Genomic DNA, 27,219 nt, shown 5'->3' on the forward strand with positions numbered 1-27,219 from the left:
CCACATGGTGATGCGGGAGGGGGTGAAAAGTTACATAGGGACAGAGGGTAGCAGGGCCACATGGGGATGTGGGAGTGGGTGTCTGAGTGGTGGTGGAGGAACACATGGAGACAGGAGCAGATGTGCCTGACTGAATGGGAGAGGCTAGGGGTCAGCCAGGGTCTGCATGGGGGAAAGCTTCCTAACAATCCCACCTTGCGCCCCCAAAAAACTTGTTCCATACTTTTCCCACCCACACCCAACAACCTTCCAAGTTCACACCCAGCAATTTACTCCCCTCTCCCTCAGCTCCTCTGTTACCCCTGACTTCCCCAAGCCTTTGCACTGCTTTTGAGGGGTGCGGGAAATAAAGTTGTGTATTGTAGTTTAAATGAATTATTACTCCGAGTTCTATATTAATATGCCTAGTAAGGAACCTATTTGTCAAAAAACGTTTCCTGAATCTTTTTTGTTGTCATCTGTATTGTTACAGACATACTTGGTGACAGGTATTTTGAAATAAATGACTAAAAATAATTGAAACTGGTGTGATTATATTGTGTTATTTTGACAAATAAAATATGCAGAATTTTGCAGAATTTTAAAATATTGTGTGCCGAATTTTTAATTTTTTGTTGCAGAATTCTCCCAGGAGTACTATATGCAGTACAACTAAACTATTTACCTGAATAACGTGAGGCACAGATTTCCACAGAATACATTATGTGCTTACACAAATTTCCAATGCCTCTGATGTTCTTATATTAAAAGGATATATTAACCTAGATTTAAATGAAATTAACTATTTCTAATAAAGGTATTTTTTTAATCCTACATGAATGAGTCTTGCAGTTTTATTTTAAACAAGTTTAAAAGATTATTGAGGTGTCTCTCTCTCTCTCCCACTTCTTGGCCGTGAGCAGTGGATTAGGGAAACTGACCTTAGCTTCCAGGTCTCGTCATTACCTCATGGACCAGTATAGAGGAGGAACCTCCAGTTCCCTACTCCTGGCCAAGTGGACAAGTCAGGAAAAGGCTCCAAGGATCAGCTCAGCTGTAAATGACTCTGAGTTCTTAAAGACCAAATTTTCTAAAGATTACAATTCCCATTTATGCACTTATTTAAATGACAGGATTCTCAGAAGAGCACACCATGTTGGGCACTCAGCTCTTTGGAAAATCTGGCCAGAAAATCACAATGAAAGCTGTTGGGTCTGAACACTTTTGAAAATCTGGCCCCAATTGTGACAGTGGAGCACTTGAAATATGAGGCTTATATGTAGATTTAACCATGTATGTTATCTTGTATTGTCTTCACAGAATTTCATCTCTGTCTTTTTGTTGTCCAATTATAATTAGATGTTGCCTTGTGGCTCCTATCAAGTTGTCAGTATGACCCTCAGTTGGACAATGCATGGGTAAGACCCTGAAGTATGATATCCAACCCTATTCTAAAGAATGATAATTATTCTTCCCAGACATATTTTCATGCAATTGTTGCCTCTGAGAGATGAGCAAAAGAAATTCACATTATGGGAAATCTGTCCCAACGGCTTTTCTGGGACATGGCCAGGATACGTTAGGTTTCTTATGTTACGTAGTCCTTCAGTTTGCTGGAAAGTCATATTTGGAAAAGAAGTTTCCATCAAGATTTTAGTGAAGAGTAAGGAGAAAGCCACCAAATAGTCTCAATTGGCATGGCAATGCAGGAAAAGTGTAGAAATAAATCTATATGTCTTTAAAATCTTAGATTGAGTTCAATATGGGATAGACTCAAAGATAAAATATAAGAGAATACAGAAAAAAGCATGTTGAGATTAACCACCTAAGTATTCATGAAGCAGTTACCACCTTGGTACGATTGCTAATGTTTTTGAGGACACTGTAGGAACAAGCTAACTCTCAGCTTGTGCACATACACAAAAAGAGGGCAAGAAATAGTCTTCAACCAAGCACTTTGGAAAGGGAGTAACAGCCATTATAACAGGGAACTCCCACATAATTTGATAAAACAGGATGGGATTCACAAAATTAAATCTTAGAAGGATTGTTCTGAATTTCATACCTTGGCAGATATCAGGTTAGTTGGCTGAAAATGACCAAAGCAATTCCCCTTGTGACTTCATCAACAGGGGAAGTAATGATTGCTTAAAAAGAGAACCATCATGAGGATGTTCAGAAGCAAAGTTTCAGTGTGCAGTGCAGATCTATTATTCACAATGAGGTCTGGATGTATAGAACAGACCTGGAAGAGGATTAAGGGGAGGACTATTACCTAGATGCCAAAAAAGTATACATTGTTTCATTATTCATTTATTAGTTAGCTGAGAGCTGGTGACATGGATCAAACTGACAGCCTAGAGTCTAAACTAAAATGTCCACAGACCAGGTACAGCGGGGCAACAGAGCAGCTTTACAGGCTTCCTGCACACTGCCCTGCTTGTATGACACAACCATGACCCTTAAGTAGAGTCCCGTGAACTTGCGGATATCTGCAGACCATGTTTGCGGATGGACGCAGATCCTATTTTACAGCTAAAGCCCTGCAAATCTGCAGATATCCACTTTATATCCACAGACCATGTTTGCGGATTGGATACGGATACCAATTTTGTACCCGCACAGGGCTCTACCCTTAGGGACAATCTGCAGAAACAACATACAGTAGACCCCCGTTTATCCGACCCTCTGTTATCCAGCTCTCCATATTAACTGAACAACCAGCGCACACAGGTCCAGAAGTAAGCAATCTCATCTGTGGCCACTAGACGGTGCTGCAGCCTCGCACCTTCCCATTCTCCGGATTATCCGAATATTGGATTATCCGATCTGGACCCGGTCCCAATTAGATCAGATAAACGGGGTTCTGCTGTAGTTCATCCTGCATGCCAACTTGCTCCTTGGCCTGTCTGCTGAAATTGCCAACCAGAGTGCTAATTAACCACAAATCTGGGATGATGGTTTTATGGGGCTTAGATCAGTGGCTCTCAAACTTTCCAGACTACTGTACTTCTTTCAGGAGTTTGATTTGTCTTGCGTACCTCAAGTTTCACCTCACTTAAAAACCACTTGCTTACAAAATCAGACATAAAAATAAAAAAAAAAGTGTCACAGCATGCTATTACTTAAAAATTGCTTACTTTCTCATTTCAAATTATTCATATAATTTAAAAAAAATCAATTGCCGTATAAATATTGTACTTACATTTCAGTGTATAGTATATAGAGCAGTATAAACAAGTCATTGTCTGTATGAAATTGTAGTTTGTACTGACTTCACTAGTGCTTATGTAGCCAGCTGTAAAGCTAGGCAAATATCTAGATGAGTTGGTGTAACCCTGGAAGACTTCTGCGTACCCCTGGTTGAGAACCAGTGGCTTAGACCACCAACTCTTTTCACATAGGACACCGAGCAGCCCAAAGGAGCAGCAAACAGGAGAGTTTTACAAGGGAGTTCTCCAGGTGAAGGAGGAGCAACTACGCGAACCTTGGGGTGAGTTTGTTGTCTGTCGTTGTGTGCATGCTTGCTTGCTGTGTGCTGATTCATTGAAGTTTATAAGGTGGTGTGTTTGGGGGGCTCTGTGCTGAGCCTAGCTGCCTGCTAGGCCAAGCTGAGAACTTCCTAACAAGGCTCTAGCCTGCCATCCTTTCATCCCTAATCCCTTTAGGATGCCCTGACAAAGGAGTGGGGCTAACGCAGAGACCAGGGGTTTAAAAAGCCAGCTTATAAGTGACCAGAGGAGCTAGCAAACAGGAGGCTTTTGCATGGGAGTTTAGAGAGCAAGCATGGAGAGCCAAATACACCTAACAAATTCTCTAAATTTAGGCCAATAAACACTCTCTCCCCACCCGACTCTTCCAAAAAACCACACACACAAACCCCCCCAGAAACCATACAAACAATGCAGCCAGAAGTCCAGTAACAGAGTGGGGGCTATCCAGTTTACTGCACTGAATACATCATGTATGAGTACCTGCCTTGTGGGCAGGTGGAATGCATATGCATTTGGTGCAAGCAGCTCATGGCCCTCAGATACAGAGTACAGGGTCTTGAGACCAGAGTGGCTGAACTGGAGGAGCTAAAGGAGACAAAGAGGAATCTAGACAAGACTTTCCAGGACACAATAGAGAGAGATCCCACTCCCATTCAAACAACCTCTGTGCCACTGAGGAGGAGGAGGAAAGTCTCAGGGAAGGAGATCATCAATCTAGAGCAGACAGAAACAATCCCATAGTCGGAACCTTCCTTCCAGATGATGTAATGGCATCCTCGCACACTGAAGATAGCACTCTGGGAGAGGGGACCCCTGTTATTGGGAAGCGACCGGTAATAGTAATGGGGGGGATTTGATTATTAGAAATACCGATAGTTGCGTTTGTGATGACCGAAAGAACTGCACGGTGAATTGCCTGCCAGGTGCGAAGGTTGAGGACCTCTCGAGACATAGACAGAGTGACTTATGTGCAATGCTGGGGAGGAGCCAACGGTCGTGGTACATGTAGGTACCCATGGCATGGGGGAAGGGAGGTGAGAGGTCCTGGAGGCCAAGTTTAGGCTGCTAAGTAATAGATTAAAGTCCAGAACCTCAATGGTAGCATTCTCTGAAATGCTTCTAGTTACACGCACAGGCCAGTTAGACAGGAAAAACTGCAGGGTCTCAATGTGTGGATGAGCTGATGGTGTTTGGAGGAAAGATTCCATTTATTAGGAATGGGGAAACTTTTGGGAAAGGAAGAACCTATACAGGAGGGATGGGCTCCACCTAAACCAAAACAGAACCAGACTGCTGGCATATAAAATTAAAGAGGTAGTAGAGTAGTTTTTAAACCAAGGGCTAGGGGAAAGTCAACAGGTGCAGAGGAAAAACACGGTTTGGACAACCACATCCATTGGGGAGGATTAAAAGGGATACTCTATAATCTTAGTAAGGAGAAGAGGATAGAAGTTGATAGAGTACAGATAAGAACTAAAGAGAAACAGTCAAATGAAAAAGAGTTCCATTCAGTTACATCACGTGAAGGCAGATAACTAAATATTGACAGATTTTATAAGTGCTTGTATACAAACACAGGTTTCAGAGTAGCAGCCGTGTTAATCTGTATTCGCAAAAAGGAAAGGAGTACTTGTGGCACCTTAGAGACTAACAAATTTATTTGAGTATATGCTTTCGTGAGCTACAGCTCACTTCATCGGATGCATTCAGTGGAAAATACAGTGGGGAGATTTATATACACAGAGAACATGGGTGTTATCATACACGTTGTAAGGAGAGTGATCACTTAAGATGAGCTAATACCAGCAGGAGAGCGGGGGGCAGGACGGGACATCTGATTTGTGTCCATTTATTCTTTTACATAGAGACTGTCCAGTTTGACCAATGTACATGGCAGAGGGGCATTGCTGGCACATGATGGCATATATCACATTGGTAGATGTGCAGGTGAACGAGCCTCTGATAGTGTGGCTGGTGTGATTAGGTAAAAGAATAAATGGACACAAATCAGATGTCAAGAATTATAACATTCAGAAACCAGTCAGAGAACACTTCAATCTCTCTGGTCACTTGATTACAGACCTAAAAGTTTCAATATTACAACAAAAAGACTTCAAAAACGGACTCCAACGAGAGACTGCTGAATTGGAATTAATCTGCAAATAGAGACTGAGAGTGGATTGGTCATTACACAAAGTAAAACTTTCCTCATGTTTATTCCCCCCGCCTCCCCACTGTTCCTCAGACGTTCTTGTCAACTGCTGGAAATGGCCCACCTTGATTGTCACTAAAAAAGGTTTTCTCCCCCCTCCCCCGCTCTCCTGCTGGTAACAGCTCACCTTACCTGATCACTCTCCTTACAGTGTGTAGGATAACACCCATCATTTCATGTTCTCTGTGTATATAAATCTCCCCACTGTATTTTCCACTGAATGCGTCCGATGAAGTGAGCTGTAGCTCACAAAAACTTAGGCTCAAATAAATTTGTTAGTCTCTAAAGTGCCACAAGTACTCCTTTTCTTTATACCAACACAAGAAGTTTAAATACTAAGGTGTGTGTGTGAACTTGAGTGCCTGGTATTAAATGACAGGTTTCAGAGTAACAGCCGTGTTAGTCTGTATTCGCAAAAAGAAAAGGAGTACTTGTAGCACCTTAGAGACTAACCAATTTATTTGAGCATAAGCTTTCGTGAGCTACAGCTCAGCTCTCGAAAGCTTATGCTCAAATAAATTGGTTAGTCTCTAAGGTGCCACAAGTACTCCTTTTCTTTTTGGTACTAAATGAGGATATTGATATAATAGGCATCATAGAAACTTGGTGGATTGACGAGAATCAATGGGACACAGTAGTACCAAGGGTGCTCTAAAGTTCATCCACCTCCCTACACTTCAGATCCCAAGCAGCAACTTCAAAGCACTATCTATACAGTTATTTTATTAGCAGGAGCCCGGCTAACCCAAGTCTGTCAACCCAGCCTGGGGAAGTTCGCTCCAAAACCCTGTGTCCTCTTAGGGACTCCACATGCTATCTTCAAATGTGTGAGCCACACATCCCTCCAACAAGAGCCATGTCAGGAAATATAACCGTACAAATGGGCTTCCACTTCCCGCTGCTTCGCCTGTCATGCAGGTTGCTCCCCAGACCCTATTTCCCTACCTTGTAGTAATGCTCCAGCAAGATCCTGACAACTCCTTCCACGCTTTCCGCCTCCACTGGTTTCCTGGCAAACTGAAGCAGATACTGCAGAGCATCTGCCGGCGAAGTGGCCTTACACAGATCTACGTGGAGCGCCGCCGATTTACTGGGCTTGGTCAGCCGCAGCTTCTTGGCGGAGATCTCTTCGTGCTGCTGCTGCGGAGCATGACACGGCGTGAGGCGGGACGCCAGAACAGCGGGGAGCCGCCGGGTCTGCGCGGCTAACCCCAGCCCCCGCCGCCCTCTGCCAGTAGGCCCACCGCTTGGAGGGGTCCCTTGGGCCCTCACGGGGGGACCCCCCCACACACACCCACACCCCGAAGGGGTCCCCGGCGGGGCTGGCAGCTGCCCGGCTCCCTTGTGCGGCCCTCCCAGCAAGAGAGGCTCCAGGGGAGCAGTAGCCACCTGCGGGCCCTGAGGCCTCTCCCGGATCCAGGGTTGGGACCGGGAGGCCCTTCAGTGCTAGGCCTCAGGCTTCCAGCGGGCTTTCCTGCAACCCCAGGCCGCCCAGGGGTCGCCCTGCTCGGGCAGGGGCCCGGCCCCGGCCCCCTCCCCCGGGGAGTCCCCCTTCCGTGCTCCAGACTTCGCCCTTTACCTGGACGACCTTAGTGAACTCCTCATACACCCGCTTCTTCAGGTGCGCCGCCATGCTGAGCCCCGCCACCCCCGCCGCCGTTCGCCTTCAGCAGGGCGTGAGCCGCCTCAGCCACCGTACCGTGCCGTGCCCTCCTTCTCCTTTCCCCCTCACCCGGAAACGAAACCATAGAGATGCTGAAGATGACGGGGAAGGGAAACTGTCCTTCCTAGACAACCTGGAGGTCTCCTCTCTATGGCCAGGGACTCTCAGGCTGGGGAGAGCTCCTCCAGTGGCCTTGGTGGGTGCATCTGAAGAAGTGGGTTTTTCACCCAAGAAAGCTTGTGCCCAAATAAATCTGTTACTCCTTAAGGTGCCGCCAGACTCCTCGGGGTTACAGTGGCCTTAAGTCAGTGGGGCAGGCTCAGGCCAGCCCAAGGAGGCGGTGCCCTGAGCTGGCCCCACCCCGGGGGCTGCCCTTCACTGGGAGTGCCTGGAGCTAGGAAGGCCACCCTGCTAGTGGGAGGGTGCACAGTCCCTGGGCTAAAGCACTGGGCCGGGAGCCAGGAGAGCCGGGTGCCAGTCCCAGCGCGGCCACGTGCGGCTCACGCGCGCGGCTGGATGCGACTCACACTGCTCGGAAGCGTGAGCCCCAGGAAAAACAAAGCGACCCCAGCAGGGCTGAATCAGCAGGGGCCAGGGAAGTGGTGACTCCAGCTCAGCAAAGGGAATCATACCAAGCCACCCTTCAATTTCTAAACTAGTAGTTCTCAAACTTTTTTTTTTCCGCGGACCACTTGAAAATTGCTGAGGGTCTCGGCAGACCACTAAATGATCTTTCCAAATGTTTGTACCATGAGCTAACTATTGTAAAGTGCTTTCGATAAAAGCACTGTATTAAAAATAATTAACTTTTTTCTTCTACAAGTAAAAGCACAAAACTCATATTTTAATATCAGTAGTCTTACCTTTCTAATGTGATGGATGTGCCCTCTCCCCCCTGCCATTGCAGCCCCCGAGCTGGGGCTAGGAAGGAGGGCCGTCTCTTCCCGGCAGCCACAGCCCTGGAGCTGGGGAAAGTCATCTCTTTCTCTGGCTGCCACAGCCCTGCACATCCCAAATTCCCCCCACCCTGTCTTCTCACCCCACTGCCCTGTCCCACCTACTCCCTATTCCCCCCAAGGCCACCATCTTACCTTACCTGTGCATCTTTTTCAGGGTCCAAGCATCTAGTTAGTGGAACCCCGCCTGCTCGGCTCCACTAATTAGGTGGGTGACCATTCTTTCATGTGCAGCCTCCCAGGCACACACCTTAGAGGGAACTATCCACGGACCACCTGAATGGAGCTCACAGACCACTGGTGGTGGTCCATGGACCACAGTTTGAGAACCTCTATTCTAGACTATTCGGTGCATCAGTTTTGATAAGTGGCTTCCGTGGGCCCCTGTAGTGCAGATCAGGATCCCATGCCAGATTCTCAGCTGGGGCAAATCAGTAGCACTTAGGATTGGGGGGCGGAGGGAGGGATAGCTCAATGGTTAGAGCATTGGTATGCTAAACCCAGGGTTGTGAGTTTAATCTTGAGGAGGCCATTTAGGGATCTGGGGCAAAAATAAGGGACAGTACTTGGTCCTGATGTAAAGGCAGGGGACTGGACACAATGACCTTCAAGATTCCTTCCAGCTCTATGAGATAAAAAAAAAAATCTAACTTCACATTCACATTTTTAATTTTCTGAAAGATTTTTTTTTTAATTCATTGGGTCTTTTGTTACCACACAAATAGATTTCTATATCTACCCCTTTTAATGTATTGGGTGCTGTGTATGTGTCAGTAACAAATTTATTCCCTTGATGGTCCAAGAGGGGCCCGAATTGTTATTTCCTTCCAGACATTTCTTCAGGCTGTTGCCTTAGTGACATGACCACATAAAGCACTGTCCCCAAACTTTTGAGGAAAGGAGTGGGGCTGTGACTCGGGGGGGCGGGCAGGGAAAGAGGTAAGAGGGCTGAGGCTGGGGCTGCAGTTGGTGGTGAGTCTGGGGCCAGGGAAGGAGCCATGGCCAGGGACCAAGGCTGGGAGTGGGAGCGGAGCCAGGAGCAGAGCTGCAGCAGGGCCACATTCAGGCCATGTGCAGAGCCGTGCCGAGGCTGGGGACAGGGTCAGGCACGGGGTTGGGAGCCAGGGCTGCGACTGGGAACGGGGCTGGAGCAGAGCTGGGGGCTGGGTGGCACTCCCTCCCCACCCCCTGTGGGCACTAGCCCAGCTTTCGCACCACCCCCAAGTGTTCCTCTGCTGCCCCCCAAGGGGTTACACCCCACAGTTTGGGGACCTCTGTCACAGAGTCATAGATTCCAAGGCCAGAAAGGACCATTGTGATCATCTGATCTGACCTCCTGTGTAACACAGGGTGTAGGACGTCCCACAAATAATTCCTGTTTGAATTGAGCAGATCTTTTAGAAAAAACATCCAATTGTGATTTAAACTTTGCCAATGATGGAGGATCCACCACAACCTTTGATAAATTATTCCAGTTGCTGATTATGCTTACTATTAAAATTGACCGGTTTCAGAGGGGTAGCCGTGTTAGTCAGTATCAGCAAAAACAACAAGGTTTCACAAGGACTCCTAGTTGTTTTTACAATTAAAAATGTAAGCCTTATTTCCAGGCTGAATTTCTCTGTAGGGAGAGTATTTCAGTTCAATTTAGTGATATAGAAGGGAAATTCACTCATGTTATTGTTCTCAATAACATGTTTTCATAAGTACCTGCAAATGTACTCTGAGAGTAGCCAGAAGGTGCAGTTAAAAATGCTAAAATATATAAAAAACTGCCTTGCTTCATGCCAAGACTGGTTTTACTGATTTCTTTATACAATATGCCTTTCAAATTCTAGGATAGCAGTCTATGAGATTTACTATTATACTGTGGCAGGAGAACTATCTTTAATTGTGTTTCTTAAGTATTTGATGTAGGTTAGGTAAATAAGGGTGAAACTTATTTGCTTGAGTTGTCCTGGCCTTGCCCATCTGCGAAGGTTCAGGCAGCAATTAGACATACTTAACTATCCGGAGTTTACCCTTTTTTCCCCCAAACGGAAAGATTTGAAGTTATATAAAGTGACTCAAACTTTCCAGAAAAATTCTATCCTGGTCTGAGATGTGGCATGCAAAATGTCATGGGGATGCATTTGGTTTGGCTGAAGTCAGGAGGGGGTGGAAAAAGCTTCCCATTGAAGTTTGATATCTTTAACTGTAGCCTTTTGTGAATACAAGAACTAAAAAGGGACCCAGACTTCAAGTCCCCTGCCTCCCAAAGAAATAGGGGTCAGACATTAGTTCTGGATCTGAGTACGGATTCTGAACCCATTTCTTCCACAAAGTTTGGAGGTGTTCAGTTCTGAGAGGTTGATTCAGGCTCATATCTCTCTCTCTTTCTTTGAAGAGATTAGATTTCTATACACTAGTCATTCCTGTGTGAACCCACTGAAGTCAGTAGAGTTGCACCAGCGATATGTGAATTTGGCCCAATAATGTCTAGAAATAATTTTTCCCCCAAAAAAGCAGTTTTAATTCTGTGTTTGGGATGTGTTATCCCCCAACCTGAGCTGTGTTTTAAGTTTGTAATCAGACCCCAAACTGAGTATGTTTCATGTGCTTTTGGCTTTGGTTTGCAAACGTTTTACTAGCACTGAGCTAGAACCAGAACCAGAGAAGGGTTGAGTGCCCTCAACTCCCATTGACTACAGTGGGAGTTGAAGGAGGGTGGTACATCTCAGGATCGGGTTCTTTGACCATTGAAGTCAAGGGAGGCTGTTATTTCAATGGGCATTGGAACAGGCCTTGGGTACGGAACTCCCCGAGAACTAAATGCATAAGGCAGAGCATAGTGGATCAGGGCAGAAATTTTCAAAAGTGACCAGTGATAGTGGGTGCTCAGCACTTTCTGAGAATCAGGCCCCTTTAAGTGATTTTGGGCACACAAAATCATTAGTCACTTTTAAAAATCTTGCCCAAGCCTTCAGAATTTTAGGGGGCTGAAGCTTCCCACACTTACACCAGTTTTACACAGTGTAACTTCAGTGAAGTCAGTCCTGATTTACACCACTGGAAGAGCAATAACCAGGATGTAGGCCTTTTATACTACATTTCATGAAGATAGATTCTAACCCAGTAGTGTATAAGGAAAGCTTTGTGGGTTTTTAAGGGGATAATAAAGAAGGTAAATTTATACTATGCAAAGAGGCTTTTAAAAGTGTATTTAATTAGTATCCCAAAACACATATTGTCCTTTATAGGAGGCAACCCATATTTCAAGAGCAAAAGTAAACATAACCATGATCTAGAATAACCAATATGATTTTCAGATATCCCTGGAGTAGTAAATAATTGAAAATCATCAGCTGTCTTGAGTATAAAAATGAATAAAAAATAAATTTGTGAATATTAAGGTTTTAAAAAACAATAGAGGACCCAATCCAGCACCCCCTACTCAGGCAAAATTTTACGGAAGTTGAAGGGAGTTTTGCTTTAGTAGCGACTGTAGGAACTGGGCTGTAGTTTGTACTATTGGAAGTACCTTATGAGACTCTTCCATCTAATAATCATTGTGGGGTTTCATTATGTCTCCTGATGCATATATTCATTGGTAGCACTCAAAGAGATGTAACTGATGGCACAAAAAATAGCTAAACACTGCTGCATTAAGAAGTAGAACACCTTCAACTTAAACTGGAAAACCTTTGGGGCAGACACCATCTTTTTGGTCTGTGTTTGTACAACACCTAGCTCAATGGGGACCTGGTTCATGACTGGGGCTCCTAGTGCTACCACAATACAAATAAATAATAATAATAATTAATATTTGCTAGAGAATGGATTGTCAACCTGGGCATTGACACCCTTTTTCTTTACAGCTAGAGGAGAGGTAGGGGTCCTGAAACCTTATCTGTTTTAACACAAGGTCCTGGTATGGACCAGGTTAAGAACCACTGTCCTAGAGCATTGGTTTTCTCAGCAGAGGGCCAAATTTTGCCTTGGCATGAGCGAGCGCAGCTCCCAGTGGGTTCAGTGGCAGCTCATGTATAGAGGGCGTCAGGGCACTGCCCCACCCCCACCAAAGGCTTCAGAGCACTCTGCAGTTATTCAGAGATGGGCAGTGAATTCAGCACCACAAACCCCACTTAAAATCCCCACCACTTTCTTCCTCTCAGATCTTGACTGCACAGTCTGTTGGAGAGAAGCGGCAGGAGAATTTGACAAGGAGCTGTGGGAGGCCCCAGAAAATCAAGAAGAAAGGCAAGAGGCTCAGGAGAAGATCCACTCTGGTGAGTGGGTAAATCTTGTCAGTCACTCCAGGCCTAGGAGGTGAAGAAGCCTCAGGGGCTTGGGACTAATGGGGAAGTGTGGCTGGGGGAGTAAGGAGGAATTCAGGTGAAGGGAGGGAGCAGGGAGGAGACTTAAGAGGCCAGGGCTAAGCAAGGTGGGAATGACGGGGAAGAGAAGAGCACCCAGAGTTCTGGGACTAAGTCGGGGGAGGGGGTGTGGGGGAGCCCTGGGGGTTTCTGCTATGCCCCACTTGCCCCAAAGTTCACCATCAGTCACTGAGTTGCATGTGCTTATATAACTCCTTCAACTGAAGTCATATAATTGATCATACGCAGATGTAGCTGAGAGACCAGTGAGTATGTCTGCCCTGGCAGCTGGGGCTGTGTGATTCCCCCCTCGAGGAGTCATACCTGTGTGAACTCCCACTGAGCTAGTCCACTAAAAACAGAAGGTAGCCATGGCAAGGCAAGCTGCGGGATGGGTTAGCCGCCCTGAGAATGTTTCTAGGGCCTCAGAGGGGCATGTCCTCAGGGCAGTTAGCCCCTTCTGCCATTCTCACTACATTGTACTTCGAGCATGCTAGTTCAATCAGAGCTGGCATGGGTATTCTCCTCGAGCTGGGAATCACACACCCCGTCCCTATCTCCAAGAGCAGAAGTACCCTTAAGAGTGAAGCTATATTCAGACTAAGGACTTGGTGTACTCCCATATTTATTCCTCTCTCAATGACACTTCCAGACCTGATTTGCTGCTTTACAAAGATGGGTTTCAGAGTAACAGCCGTGTTAGTCTGTATTCGCAAAAAGAAAAGGAGTACTTGTGGTACCTTAGAGACTAACCAATTTATTTGAGCATAAGCTTTCGTGAGCTACAGCTCACTTCATCGGATGCATACTGTGGAAAGTGTATAAGATCTTTTTATACACATAAAGCATGAAAAAATACCTCCTCCCAACCCACTCTCCTGCTGGTAATAGCTTATCTAAAGTGGGGGGTGAGAATACCTGGATTTGTGCTGGAAATGGCCCAACTTGATTATCATACACATTGTAAGGAGAGTGATCACGTTAGATAAGCTATTACCAGCAGGAGAGTGAGGTGGGAGGAGGTATTTTTTCATGCTTTGTGTGTATATAAAAAGATCTTCTACACTTTCCACAGTATGCATCCGATGAAGTGAGCTGTAGCTCACGAAAGCTTATGCTCAACCTCAGCCTGGTCCAGTCCACACAAGAGATCCACTTCCTGGACACTACAGTGCTAATAAACGATGGTCACATAAACACCACCCTATACCGGAAACCTACTGACCGCTATTCCTACTTACATGCCTCCAGCTTTCACCCTGACCACACCACACGATCCATCGTCTACAGCCAAGCTCTGCGACACAACCGCATTTGCTCCAACCCCTCAGACAGAGACAAACACCTACAAGATCTCTATCAAGCATTCTTACAACTACAATACCCACCTGCGGAAGTGAAGAAACAGATTGATAGAGCCAGAAGAGTTCCCAGAAGTCACCTACTACAGGACAGGCCTAACAAAGAAAATAACAGAACGCCACTAGCTGTCACCTTCAGCCCCCAACTAAAACCCCTCCAACGCATTATTAAGGATCTACAACCTATCCTGAGGGATGACCCAACACTCTCACAAATCTTGGGAGACAGGCCAGTCCTTGCCTACAGACAACCCCCCAACCTGAAACAAATACTCACCAGCAACCACATACAACACAACAGAACCACTAATCCAGGAACCTATCCTTGCAACAAAGCCCGTTGCCAACTGTGCCCACATATCTATTCAGGGGACACCATCACAGGGCCTAATAACATCAGCCACACTATCAGAGGCTCGTTCACCTGCACATCCACCAATGTGATATATGCCGTCATGTGCCAGCAATGCCCCTCTGCCATGTACATTGGTCAAACTGGACAGTCTCTACGTAAAAGAATAAATGGACACAAAACAGATGTCAAGAATTATAACATTCATAAACCAGTCGGAGAACACTTCAATCTCTCTGGTCACGCGATTACAGACATGAAAGTTGCTATATTACAACAAAAAAACTTCAAATCCAGACTCCAGCGAGAAACTGTTGAATTGGAATTTATTTGCAAATTGGATACAATTAACTTAGGCTTGAATAGAGACTGGGAGTGGCTAAGTCATTATGCAAGGTAGCCTATTTCCCCTTGTTTTTTCCTACCCCCCCCCCCCCAACGTTCTTGTTAATCCCTGGATTTGTGCTGGAAATGGCCCACCTTGATTATCATACACATTGTAAGGAGAGTGGTCACTTTAGATAAGCTATTACCAGCAGGAGAGTGGGTTTGTGGGGGGGGGAAGGGGGGCAAGAAAACCTGGATTTGTGCTGGAAATGGCCCAACTTGATTATCATACACATTGTAAGGAGAGTGATCACTTTAGATAAGCTATTACCAGCAGGAGAGTGGGGTGGGAGGAGGTATTTTTTCATGCTTTGTGTGTATATAAAAAGATTTTCTACACTTTCCACTTTATGCATCCGATGAAGTGAGCTGTAGCTCACGAAAGCTCATGCTCAAATAAGCTGGTTAGTCTCTAAGGTGCCACAAGTCCTCCTTTTCTTTTTACAAAGATGATTTCCCCCCAGTACTGCAAACATGACCTGGGATCTGGAAGCCAAGCAAAGTTCGTTCTGCCTATTATTGTATATGTGTAGCAACCGTAAAAATTCTGTACCAGATCCTCCAATGTGGCTACTTTGCACTGCACTGACAGCTGCTTCTGGCTGTAAAACTGGTTAACTCAGTCCCAGGACGATTGCCCCAGAGCTGTGTAGAGACTACACTACCCGCAGCTCTGGCTGTTTACACAGAATGAGGTCAGAGTAAAGAGGATGACACCCTCTACTGCTCTGGTCCCCTGAATGTGGTTTCAGCCCCTGGGGGCTGTTAGCAATCAGTCTACGGCTGCTCTGACTTACACTGGAAGACCAGGCCTGTACACGATAGACTCAGTTTTGGAATAGCATGGGGGCGGGGAGGATTTACACTCCCGTTGCACACACATCTCAACTTGTGAGGTGTGCCGTTTGGCTAGATTCCAGAATCTGATCTCTGAGAGATTTTCTATATTAAAACAACAGAAGTCTATTTATTTTAATAGCCATTTAAAAACCACTGCCAACCCTTCCCTTTTGCTACCACCAGGTGAACAGGAATTTGTAGAAGAAGACGTAGGATTTGATCCGGAAGCCTTTCTCCGTGACGTGGGGCTGGAAGGAAATCTTGTATCCTTTGGCTTCAATGTCCATTTTAATGCAATCCAACAGGTCAGAAATGCTCGGCGTTGCCTTCCAAGGGCCAAACTTCACCACAGATTTCTTATCCATGTCCAAGCTGTTCAGGGTGTCGTGACACTTGGCTGCATCCTCCTCGGTCCTGACCACACACACTGTGACGCTGGACTGGCGGGAGGCTACCGCCTCTGCCCTGGCAATGCGAATCATCAGCTCAATGTTCTCGCTGTAGTTGGGCACATGGGCCAGAAACTGCTTCCTTGCCACCACCTCCCCAAAAATCTGAGGGGAGTCCTCCAGCTGCTTGACCAGAGGCTCAATGTCATAGAACAATGCCTCTTTATACACATCCTGGATGCACTGGGTGGGCACCTGGTTACTGCGGAGGTATTCCAAGATGTACTTAAAATAGGTGCCTGGCCTGTCAATGAAGAACCTCCCCTCTGAGTCAGTCCTGAGCTTGGGCTGGCCAGTAAACATCTCTGCCAGCTTGGAGCCAGGGTGTTTCTTCAGGGTGCTTAGCGTTGTTGTGTACACCTCCCCGCCAATGTTTAACTCCACGATCGGTGACAGCTGCAATCACAGTGGAAAATACCACACCCATTACATGTCAGAGCAGTGGGGAATTGGAATTAACTGGCTAGTGTGTCACTGCCCCCGAGTGGATGGGCTCAGAACTGCTCACCCCTGCATCTGAGTTCATATCCTGCTAATAGCTAACAAAGAGTCTGTCTAAGATACTTATATGATTCCCATTGCCATAATATCTAAGCAGCTCACATTCTGTAATGCATTTCTCCACATAACACCCCTGTGAGGTAGGGAAGTGCCATTATCCTCATTTTAGAGTTAGGAAGATGAGGCACAGAGAGAGTAAGTGACTTGGCCAAGGTCACACAGGGACTTGAACTTGGATTTCAGATGAGTGCCCTAACTGCTGGACCATTCTGTCTCTGCATTTCCCATTAGCTCACGTGATAGAGGCCTATGCCTTGGGAACAGAAAGTGCTGAGGTCGCTCCCTGCTATTGTGAAGTTTCACTGAGGTGATAGCAACAAGCATGAGGACAACCAAGGATTTGTTACAGTATTAATAACTGAAGTTTTATTTTCCTCTCCCCTTAATTTGGGTTTTTCCTTAAGAGCAGGGACAAGAGCTGTGTGAAATTTTAGTAACAAAACCCCAAATTAGTTTTACCTATTTTGGGGCATTGTTATAAATCCCAAAACTGGACCAGATTAGCTGATCATGCACCACTGAAATGCCGCCATTTCTGGGGTGAAAGATAACAGCTGTTTATCAAGGCAGCCTAAACCTTTCCCATAGCGTTTAGGCCATGAAGTGAAGAAGAATATGGCAACCTAACACTACAGGGGAACTTACTCAAATTTGAATTTCTGCAAGCCATAATGTCATCACTTTTGTGAAAAATGCCATGGGATCCTTGAATGCCCAGAGAGGTCACAATCTTAGGCCTGGTCTACACCGGCAAAAACACCCTGAGCGCAGCAAATTTCCGCGCTGTAAAGCACCAGCGTAGACAGTGCACCAGCACGGGGAGCCGTGCCCCTCGGGGAGATGGTTTTTTCAGAGCGCTGGGAGAGCTCTCTCCCGGTGCTGCGCTGCGACCACACACGCCACGTTAAAGTGCTGCCGTGGCAGTCCTTTAGCGTTGCCAGTGTAGACTAGTTACTTCTGATGGCTCCTCCAGCAGCACAATATCCCCAGTGCTGAGTGATGAAAAAGTGACACCTCCCCCCTTTCTGCAGAGCCACTTTATTCAGTGCTCAGTGCAGCAAAGCGTGTGTGGGGGGAAGGATGGTTTTCTTGTTTATTTAAAAGTCAGGAATGAAGCAGGTTTGTGTTCTCTAACACAATTATTCCTGGAATGCAAGTCATGTGCTCTAAACTGCTACAACCACACCTAGCTGCTGGGAAAGCATCAGGCACAAAACTGATTTCCTGTTGTAGCTCATCTGCTCTTTTTCGTCCACATAGGGCTTGATCATGTAAGGATCAACTCCAGCAGAACTAACTGCAAGCTTAAAGTGCTTTGCTAGGTCAGGGCCCAGGTGCTCAGGATTGAGCCTGTAGCCAGAAAATGTAGGGGGAACATGAAGGTTACATATAAGCTTAGGTCCAAGGAACAGTGAAATAAAAAGGGCCTGATTCTCCATTGCCCTGCACCTTGCACAGTCATTTACACCAAAGCAAAGTGGGTGTACAATGGTGTCATTCACATTGGGAATTATTTTCACCCACCTGACAGAGGTGTAAATGACTGTGCCAGGTGCAGGAAAAGGAGACCAAGACCCAACAATACTTATATAGTGGAACCTCACTTAATGTTTTTACACTAGCCCACAAACTCAATAAGTCCCACCTGAAAACTAGCAATTTCACCCCACTTCCCAGCAAAGATCAAACAGCAGGGCTGGGAAGCGAGGTCTTGTACTGCTGAGCCTTCGCTCTTTTTACAGAAACCTTTACAAAGGGTTGTCATCAATGACTAACAGCAAACTACTCTGTCAAAGGAAATGAACACGTTTTACAACTCACTAATTAGTAACCCTTGGTAATGTGGTCTAGTGGCTAGAGCATTGGCTTTGGACTCAGGAGACCTAGGTTGTAGTCCTGCTTCTGCCACTGGCCTGCTGGTTGGCCTTGGACAAGTCACGTCCCAGCTCCGTGCCTCAGTTTCCTAATCTATAAAATGGGGATTGTGATACTGACTTCCTTTGTAAAGCACTTGGAAATCTCCTGATGACAAGCGTTATATACCAGCTGGGTATTATTATTGGGGACTCTCACTAAGGGCAAGTCTACACTTAAAACACTCCAGCTATGCCACTGTAGCACTTCAGTGAAGAGGCTACCTATGCTGTGCACGTAGGTACTCTGCCTCCCCGAGAGGTGAATTCTCCTGCTGACTTAGCGCTGTCCACACCAGGGGTTAGGTCGATTTAACTGTGTCACTCAAGGATGTGGATTTTTCATACCCTGAGCAATGTAGGTATACCAAGCTAATTTCCTAGTGTAGACCTGACCTAGGTGTCCTTAACATTAGCGTGAATTAGCAAACCTGCTGTTCTAGTCTGGTGTCAATGTTCTGCAAATCTAAAATGCTAGGATAACTTCCTTGCAATTGTCAACTATATAATACCCCATCGAGCAAGAAAAGCTTGCGTTTTTGTTTTTTTAAAATTTTCCAACAAATACAAGTTAAACCCTTCAGTTCAGGAGCAGAAATCACTGCCGAGTGCAGGCCGTGTCATTGCCAGAACTCTTGAGTCTAAGTTGGAGGCACCATTATGCTCAGAATGGACAATGTGATCAAACTGGAACTAAAGGCTTTTCATACAGTCACCTCTGGGTCATATCTCTGGGTGCTGGCTGACCCCTGCGTCTCAGAAATGGCAAGCAGGCTAAAAGCAGCATAACATCCAGAATGGGGCAAAGGAGGATGCTGTTCCCACCCCCAAACTGCTGAGACCCCCACCAGGCAGAAGATTGCCAAGCCCCCTCACCGTTTGTAGACTGCTCGTGACTTGTTTCCCCAGGGATCGGTGCTCAGATGAAATGCTCATCTCCCCCAGGCCTGCAGGGCAAAGGAAGGGAGCGGGAGGCTCAGAGGTACAAGAAGAACTTGCTGCTTGGCACTCAGATCAGGGCTTCTCTCTGACTCTCCCGGCCTCTGCCAAGGGGTACAGGATAGCTCCAGGCTCCCTTCTCTAATTCTCCCTCAGCTTCTGTGCAGTGGCTCAGGTCTGTTCTCGGCTCCTGTGTGTGACTCCAGCCCAGCTGCTGTCCTAAGGGCGCAAGTGTGCTCAGGTGCTGCTGTGCGACAGCTTACAGGTGTGACAGAGCGGGGGGCTGAGCCTGTAAGCGGAAGTGTGTATTCATCAGCCCTCTGGCAAGTCGCACACAACACCTTGTGAGGGGCAGGGTGGACCTGGGCTGAGTGCCCAGTGCATCCGCCTGTGATACAGTGCAGTGACTAAACCCCAGACAATCCCTCCCAATGCACAGAGCCTGTCCGGGAGCACTGCCATGTGTGACAACTCTCTGGCTGAACTGGTTACTCCCTGCTGTCCCTGCCCTTTGGCCTCCTCACTCTGTTTAAAGACACAGTACGTGGGTTAGTCTGAACCTTACAGCCCATAGTTCACATGCGCTTTGGCCAACGTGTCCAGACTCGGATGCCCATACGTGCCTGTGTTTTTCTGGGGTGCTCAGACATTCATTAATTGGTGCAGGTAAAATAAGATCAGAGCCGAAGCTCCATTCAACCCTGAACCTTTTTTGATAGTTCACAAACGTTTGGTTAACAGCCTCGCCTCACCGCATTTTTCATACACCTGGATTCACCTGGGATCAAAGGTGGAAAGTACCAGAAATTCCTTGGTTGTGGTATTGCCAGCCTAGCTGGAGTCAGGCAGCATCAGAAAACTTGGGGGGGGGGAGGGGAGGAGAATCTATGCTAATGAGATTTCCAGCCAGATTTTTAAACCACAGAGGTTCAAATAAGAGTGAATATAAACAGGAACTCTAAAGGAGATAGGGTGACCAGATCTCCTGCTATTATCGGGACTGTCCTACTATTAGGGACTTTGTCTTTTATATGCAACTATTTGCCCTCTATCCTCTGGAAAAAAAAAGTATCCCAATTTTTCCCACTTGCTATCTGGTCACCCTAAAAGGAAGGAGAGTGCTGAATCCAAGACCTGACCCAAAAACGATGCTGAAATTCAGATCCATAGCAGAATCTTGCAATACAGCCTCATCTCTGCTCCAGATTTTTTGAGGTTCACCTGTTACGTCAGAGGCCAGTATATCCTCTCCTTAGTCTGTCTGTCTTTCTCTCTTTGCACCTCATTCCCACAGCTGGACTGTGTCAGTTTGCAAATGTTCATGCCAACTCTTTTTTGGTTTTGCTTTGTGTGGGTTTGCATCCCTCTCCCCCGGCAAGAACCAGGCTTTAAGGTTTGATCCAGAAAGAAGCTTGCAGCACAAAGTGAAAGAGATTTGAATTTGACTCGTGTCACTAGTTTTTGAAATTAAACCCATCATCAGCCAAGGCTTGATCAAAGCTAGGCCAAGATTCCACTGAATGACTCATGCACCTGAATGAACCTTTCAGTGAACTTGGCCCAAGTCTTGATTTTATGATGCAACCCAGACCAGACGAGTGTGACATCCTGTTAGGTTATGTTCAGAGCTTCCTGCACAGCTGTAACCATTTCTCCCCAGAGATCCTCACAAATAATCCATGTCTGAGTTACTATGCATTCTTTTTAGTGCGGTGCTTGGATTTTCTCTTGCCAGGCCTAAAGAGTTAACAGAGCTGAGTGCAGTGAAACCTGAGACGTCCTTGGAGGTAGGAGGTTGTGTGAGCCTCTTAACACATAAACAATCAAGACTCACTGGAAAACAGTGAGGGTTGGCAGGTCTGAATTTTCTAGGTCACTGATTTTTGCAAATCCCATTCTTACATGGGGACAACTCACTTATGCCTTTCGAACATCCTGGATTTAATTCACTTGTAAACCTGAAGCTGTTGACTGATATAAATTCAAAGTTCGTTCTGTACAGTGAGTTTTTGTTACTGGAGTCACCAGCCTCTGTTCCTGCAGTTGCAGGATTGGATGGATGGAACCTCACCTCTCTACCCTTGCAAACTTTTAACTAGAGCAGTGGTTCTCAACCAGGAGTCCGGGAGCCCCAGGAGGGCCTTGAGCAGATTTCAGGGGGTCAATCAAAATAAACCAGAGAGGGGCCGGTGTTAGACTTGCTGGGGCCCAGGGCAGAAAGCCAAAGCCCGAGCCCCACCACTGGGGGCTGAAATCAAAGCCCGAGCAGCTTAGCTTTGTGGGGCCCCTGTGGCGTGGGGCCCTGGTAGGCAACTGCCCTGCTTGCTACCCCCGAACCCTGGTCCTGGCTTTTAATCTACTGGATATGCAGAAAACGTTGTGGCACAGGTGGGGCATGAAATTTTTATAGCATGTTAGGGGCCCCCCAAAAAAAAGGTTGAAAACCCCTGAACTAGAGCATGGCAAATAAAGAGGGGAGAGGTTAGCTTTGTTAAAGCTCATCAATAGGATTTTCCAAAACCAAAATCAGGGGTGCTTATGGCTGCCTCAGGATCTGAACACAGGCCCTTCAACAACACAGCACAGATCTCCCCCACTTAAGCAAAGGTGGTAGCAGTAGTAGGCTATTTCCTCTGGTGGACCAGCCTCTTGAACGGGTTACAGTTCCTGGGCCTCAGCCTCCATTCTCTTACCCCTGCTTTATGCTGGGGTCACTTACACCAGCATGTGACCCTGAAGAATCAAGGCCAGTGTTTGTGAAGCATTTTGAGTTGACTGACTGAAAGGTGCCATGTCTGTGAGCTGTAGGATCGTTGTTGCTCTGCTGCTGAGCTTGCAGAACCCTGCTGACAGCATGGCTAGTTTTAAGACGCTGTTTCACGGTCCTAGTATATGAGCTTCTCCCAGTTGGATTTTTTTTGTTATGGGTTTTTGATTTCCAACTGCCAAATCACTCCTGTTTGAAATGGGTTTAAGAACCCCTTCCCCCCACCCTTTCTCCCCAGGGGGCACGTCACTGCAGAGTTGTGGGCATTGTACACCTGCCTCTGAAGCTGCTAGAACTGGCCCCGGTAGAGACAGCGGGCCCACTGGTCTGGCCTGTTTGGCTGTAGCCCTCCACCCTGTGGGGCTGCAATTGACTCCTGCAAGTAGCTTTGAACTGTCAGTGTCTGACTCCGGAACAAAGTCCTCTGTACTAGCACTGCATGGAAACAGTTGCTCTTGCAGCCTGGTGCTCTTCTCTTTTCCTCCCGTCGAAGGGAGGCTACTGGGGAAGGTGTGGGGAGAGCAAACAATGCCCTGGAAGAGCACAGTCAATGATTTCGGGGGGATGAGAGCGGCGGAGCTGAGAGAGGGCTCTCATCCCCCCCAAAACACTGACTGTGCTCTTCCATAGCTCCCCACAGCCTGCTGGTTTGCGTCTCACTCTCCCTTGGGAAAGGGAAAAAAGGCAGAGAGCTTGAAAGGCTCCATAGTCTAGAGTGACAAGGTTCATGGGTTTCCCACCATCGGCATCTTCATTGTCGCTGCTGTTCTATGTGCCCCAGGAAAAGCCACGGCGACCATTGTTAGGGCAGTTAGTTAGGCTCCTCCTTTAGGGGAAGTATAGCCTAGAAGCCTAGATTTTACCTTGTATTGGACTGCAACGTCAGCCCGGATCTCAGTGTTGGGCTGTGTCTTGGCAAGAAGCACTCGGAAAATCATTGAAAGCTGCTCCTGCACTTCCCCAACCGCCCTGTCCACCAGCCTGAAGGAGAGGAGAATTCTTAGAACTGTTAACTGAGCAGGCCCAATCTATGAGGACCACAAAGGTCACAGCCCAAGCCTCGACAATGATAAATGATCTGGAGAAAGGGATAAAGAGTGAGGTGGCAAAGTTTGCAGATTACACTAAACTGCTCAAGATAGTTAAGACCAAAACTGACTGTGAAGAACGTCAGAAAGATCTTACAAAACTAAGAAATTGGGCAACAAAATGGCAAATGCAATTTAATGTGGATAAATGTAAAGTAATGCACTTTGGAAAAAATAACCCCAACTATACATACAATATGATGGGGGCTAATTTAGCTACAACTGATCATAGAATCATAGAATATCAGGGTTGGAAGGGACCTCGGGAGGTCATCTAGTCCAACCCCCTGCTCAAAGCAGGACCAATCCCCAATTAAATCATCCCAGCCAGGGCTTTGTCAAGCCTGACCTTAAAAACTTCTAAGGAAGGAGATTCTACCACCTCCCTAGGTAACGCATTCCAGTGTTTCACCACCCTCCTAGTGAAAAAGTTTTTCCTAATATCCAACCTAAACCTCCCCCACTGCAACTTGAGACCATTACTCCTTGTCCTGTCATCTTACCACTGAGAATAGTCTAGAACCATCCCCTTTGGAACCACCTCTCAGGTAGTTGAAAGCAGCTATCAAATCTCCTCTCATTCTTCCCTTCTGCAGACTAAACAATCCCAGTTGCCTCAGCCTCTCCTCATAAGTCATGTGTTCCAGACCCCTAATCATTTTTGTTGCCCTTCACTGGACTCTCTCCAATTTATCCACATCCTTCTTGTAATGTGGGGCCCAAAACTGGACACAGTACTCCAGATGAGGCCTCACCAATGTCGAATAGAGGGGAACGATCACGTCCCTCGATCTGCTGGCTATGCCCTTACTTATACATCCCAAAATGCCATTGGCCTTCTTGGCAACAAGGGCACACTGCTGACTCATATCCAGCTTCTCGTCCACTGTCACCCCAGGTCCTTTTCTGCAGAACTGCTGCCTAGCCATTCGGTCCCTAGTTTGTAGCGGTGCATTGGATTCTTCCATCCTAAGTGCAGGACCCTGCACTTATCCTTGTTGAACCTCATCAGATTTCTTTTAGCCCAATCATCCAATTTGTCTAGGTCCCTCTGTATCCTATCCCTACCTGCCACCGTATCTACCACTCCTCCCAGTTTTGTATCATCCGCAAATTTGCTGAGAGTGCAATCCACACCATCCTCCAGATCATTTATGAAGATATTGAACAAAACCGGCCCCAGGACCGACCCTTGGGGCACTCCACTTGATACCGGCTGCCATCTAGACATGGAGCCATTGATCACTACCCGTTGAGCCCGACAATCTAGCCAACTTTCTACCCACCTTATAGCGCATTCATCCAGCCCATACTTCTTTAACTTGCTGACAAGAATACTGTGGGAGACCATGTCAAAAGCTTTGCTAAAGTCAAGAAACAATACATCCACTGCTTTCCTTTCATCCACAGAACCAGTAATCTCATCATAGAAGGCCATTAGATTAGTCAGGCATGACCTTCCCTTGGTGAATCCATGCTGACTGTTTCTGATTACTTTCCTCTCATGTAAGTGCTTCAGGATTGATTCCTTGAGGACCTCCTCCGTGATTTTTCCGGGGACTGAGGTGAGGCTGACTGGCCTGTAGTTCCCAGGATCCTCCTTCTTCTCTTTTTTAAAGATGGGCACTACATTAGCCTTTTTCCAGTTGTCCGGGACTTCCCCCGATCGCCATGAGTTTTCAAAGATCATGTCCAATGGCTCTGCAATCACAGCCGCCAACTCCTTTAGCACTCTCGGATGCAACGCATCCGGCTCCATGGACTTGTGCACGTCCAGCTTTTCTAAATAGTCCCTAACCACTTCTTTCTTCACAGAGGGCTAGCCACCTACTCCCTATGCTGTGTTGCCCAGCGCAGCAGTCTGGGAGCTGACCTTGTTCGTGAAGACAGAGGCAAAAAAAGCATTGAGTACATTAGCTTTTTCCACATCCTCTGTCACTAGGTTGCCTCCCTCATTCAGTAAGGGGCCCACACTTTCCTTGGCTTTCTTCTTGCTGCCAACATACCTGAAGAAACCCTTCTCGTTACTCTTAACATCTCTTGCTAGCGGCAGCTCCAGGTGCGATTTGGCCCTCCTGATTTCATTCCTACATGCCCGAGCAACATTTTTATACTCTTCCCTGGTCATTTGTCCAATCTTCCACATCTTGTAAGCTTCTTTTTTATGTTTAAGATCCGCAAGGATTTCACTGTTAAGCCAAGCTGGTTGCCTGCCATATTTACTACTCTTTCGACACATCGGGATGGTTTGTCCCTGTAACCTCAATAGAGATTCTTTGAAATACAGCCAGCTCTCCTGGACTCCTTTCCCCCTCATGTTATTCTACCCATCAGTTCCCTGAGGGAGTCGAAGTCTGCTTTCCAGAAGTCCAGGGTCCGTATTCTGCTGCTTCCCTTTCTTCCCTGTGTCAGGATCCTGAACTCGACCAACTCATGGTCACTGCCTCCCAGATTCCCATCCACTTTTGCTTCCCCCACTAATTCTTCCCAGTTTGTGAGCAGCAGGTCAAGAAAAGCTCCCCCCCAGTTGGCTCCTCCAGCACTTGCACCAGGAAATTGTCCCCTACATTTTCCAAAACTTCCTGGATTGTCTGTGCACCGCTGTAGTGCTCTCCCAGCAGATATCAGGAAAATTAGTCACCCATGAGAGCCAGGGTGTGCGATCTAGTAGCTTCTGCGAGTTGCTGGAAGAAAGCCTCATCCACCTCATCCCGCTGGTCCGGTGGTCTATAGCAGACTCCCACCACGACATCACTCTTGTTGCTCACACTTCTAAACTTAATCCAGAGACACTCAGGTTTCTCTGCAGTTTCGTACCGGAGCTCTGAGCAGTCATACTGCTCCCTTACATACAGTGCTACTCCCCCACCTTTTCTGCCCTGCCTGTCCTTCCTGAACAGTTTATAACCATCCATGACAGTACTCCAGTCATGTGAGTTATCCCACCAAGTCTCTGTTATTCCAATCACGTCATAATTCCTTGCCTTCACCAGGACCTCCAGTTCTCCCTGCTTGTTTCCAAGGCTTTGTGCATTTGTATGTAGGCACTTGAGATAACCTGCTGATCGCCCCTCATTCTCAGTATGAGGTAGGAGCCCTCCCCTCACAGACATTCCTGCCTGATCAGGAAAGAGATCTTGGAGTCATCATGGATAGTTCTCTGAAGACGTCCATGCAGTGTGCAGCAGCAGTCAAAAAAGCAAACGGGATGTTAGGAATCATTAAAAAAGGGATAGAGAATAAGATGAAGAATATCTTATTGCCCTTATATAAATCCATGGTACGCCCACATCTTGAATACTGCGTACAGATGTGGTCCCCTCATCTCAAAAAAGATATACTTGCATTAGAAAAGGTTCAGAAAAGGGCAACTAAAATGATTAGGGGTTTGGAACGGGTCCCATATGAGGAGAAATTAAAGAGGCTAGGACTTTTCAGTTTGGAAAATAGGAGACTAAGGGGGGATCTGATAGAGGTCTATAAAATCATGAGTGGTGTGGAGAAAGTGAATAAGGAAAAGTTATTTACTTGTTCCCATAATATATGAACTAGGGGCCACCAAATGAAATTAATGGGGAGCAGGTTTAAAACAAATAAAAGGAAGTTCTTCTTCACTCAGCGCACAGTCAACCTGTGGAACTCCTTGCCTGAGGAGGTTGTGAAGGCTAGGACTATAACAGGGTTTAAAAGAGAACTGGATAAATTCATGGAGGTTAAGTCCATTAATGGCTATTAGCCAGGATGGGTAAGGAATGGTGTTCCTAGCCTCTGTTTGTCAGAGGGTGGAGATAGATGGCAGGAGAGAGATTACTAGATCGTTACCTGTTAGATTCACTCCCTCTGGGGCACCTGGCATTGGCCACTGTTAGTAGACAGGATACTGGGCTGGATGGACCTTTGGTC

The 27,219-nt window shown here is 46.7% G+C and overlaps 2 protein-coding genes across 5 annotated transcripts in view; both read right to left on the minus strand.

Moving 5' to 3' along the window:
* The window catches only part of INTS4 (integrator complex subunit 4), a 61,332-nt gene extending 53,737 nt beyond the window's left edge, over window positions 1–7,595 (minus strand). The window contains exons 1-2 of one of the 4 annotated variants that reach the window (XM_077807284.1): window positions 7,265–7,595; window positions 6,631–6,822 (exon numbers count right to left, since the gene is read on the minus strand). In XM_077807284.1, coding sequence (XP_077663410.1) covers window positions 6,631–6,822; window positions 7,265–7,318 — 246 coding nt within the window. In that variant the 5' untranslated portion in view covers window positions 7,319–7,595. Of the gene's footprint in view, window positions 1–2,044; window positions 2,189–6,630; window positions 6,826–7,264 lie in introns of those variants that run through there. The other 3 variants (XM_077807276.1, XM_077807271.1, XM_077807292.1) reach the window with 3 other exon arrangements.
* Window positions 7,596–15,772: 8,177 nt separating this feature from the next.
* Window positions 15,773–19,458, minus strand: KCTD14 (potassium channel tetramerization domain containing 14). Its single transcript, XM_077842050.1, has 2 exons — window positions 19,399–19,458; window positions 15,773–16,444 (listed from the first exon to the last, which is right to left on the minus strand). Exons 1-2 carry the CDS (start codon window positions 19,456–19,458, stop codon window positions 15,773–15,775), a joined length of 732 nt encoding a protein of 243 aa, XP_077698176.1.
* Between the last annotated feature and the right edge of the window lie 7,761 nt (window positions 19,459–27,219).

Source organism: Eretmochelys imbricata, chromosome 1 (assembly GCF_965152235.1).
Source record: "Eretmochelys imbricata isolate rEreImb1 chromosome 1, rEreImb1.hap1, whole genome shotgun sequence".
NCBI lineage: Eukaryota > Metazoa > Chordata > Testudines > Cheloniidae > Eretmochelys > Eretmochelys imbricata.

Coding starts and splice junctions, on each gene's coding strand:
- KCTD14 (XM_077842050.1), bottom strand. CDS start 19,458: ATGAGCATTTCATCTGAGCACCGATCCCTGGGGAAACAAGTCACGAGC. Junction 16,445..19,398: donor TCACGAGCAGTCTACAAACG/GTGAGGGGGCTT, acceptor CTGTGATTGCAG/CTGTCACCGATCGTGGAGTT.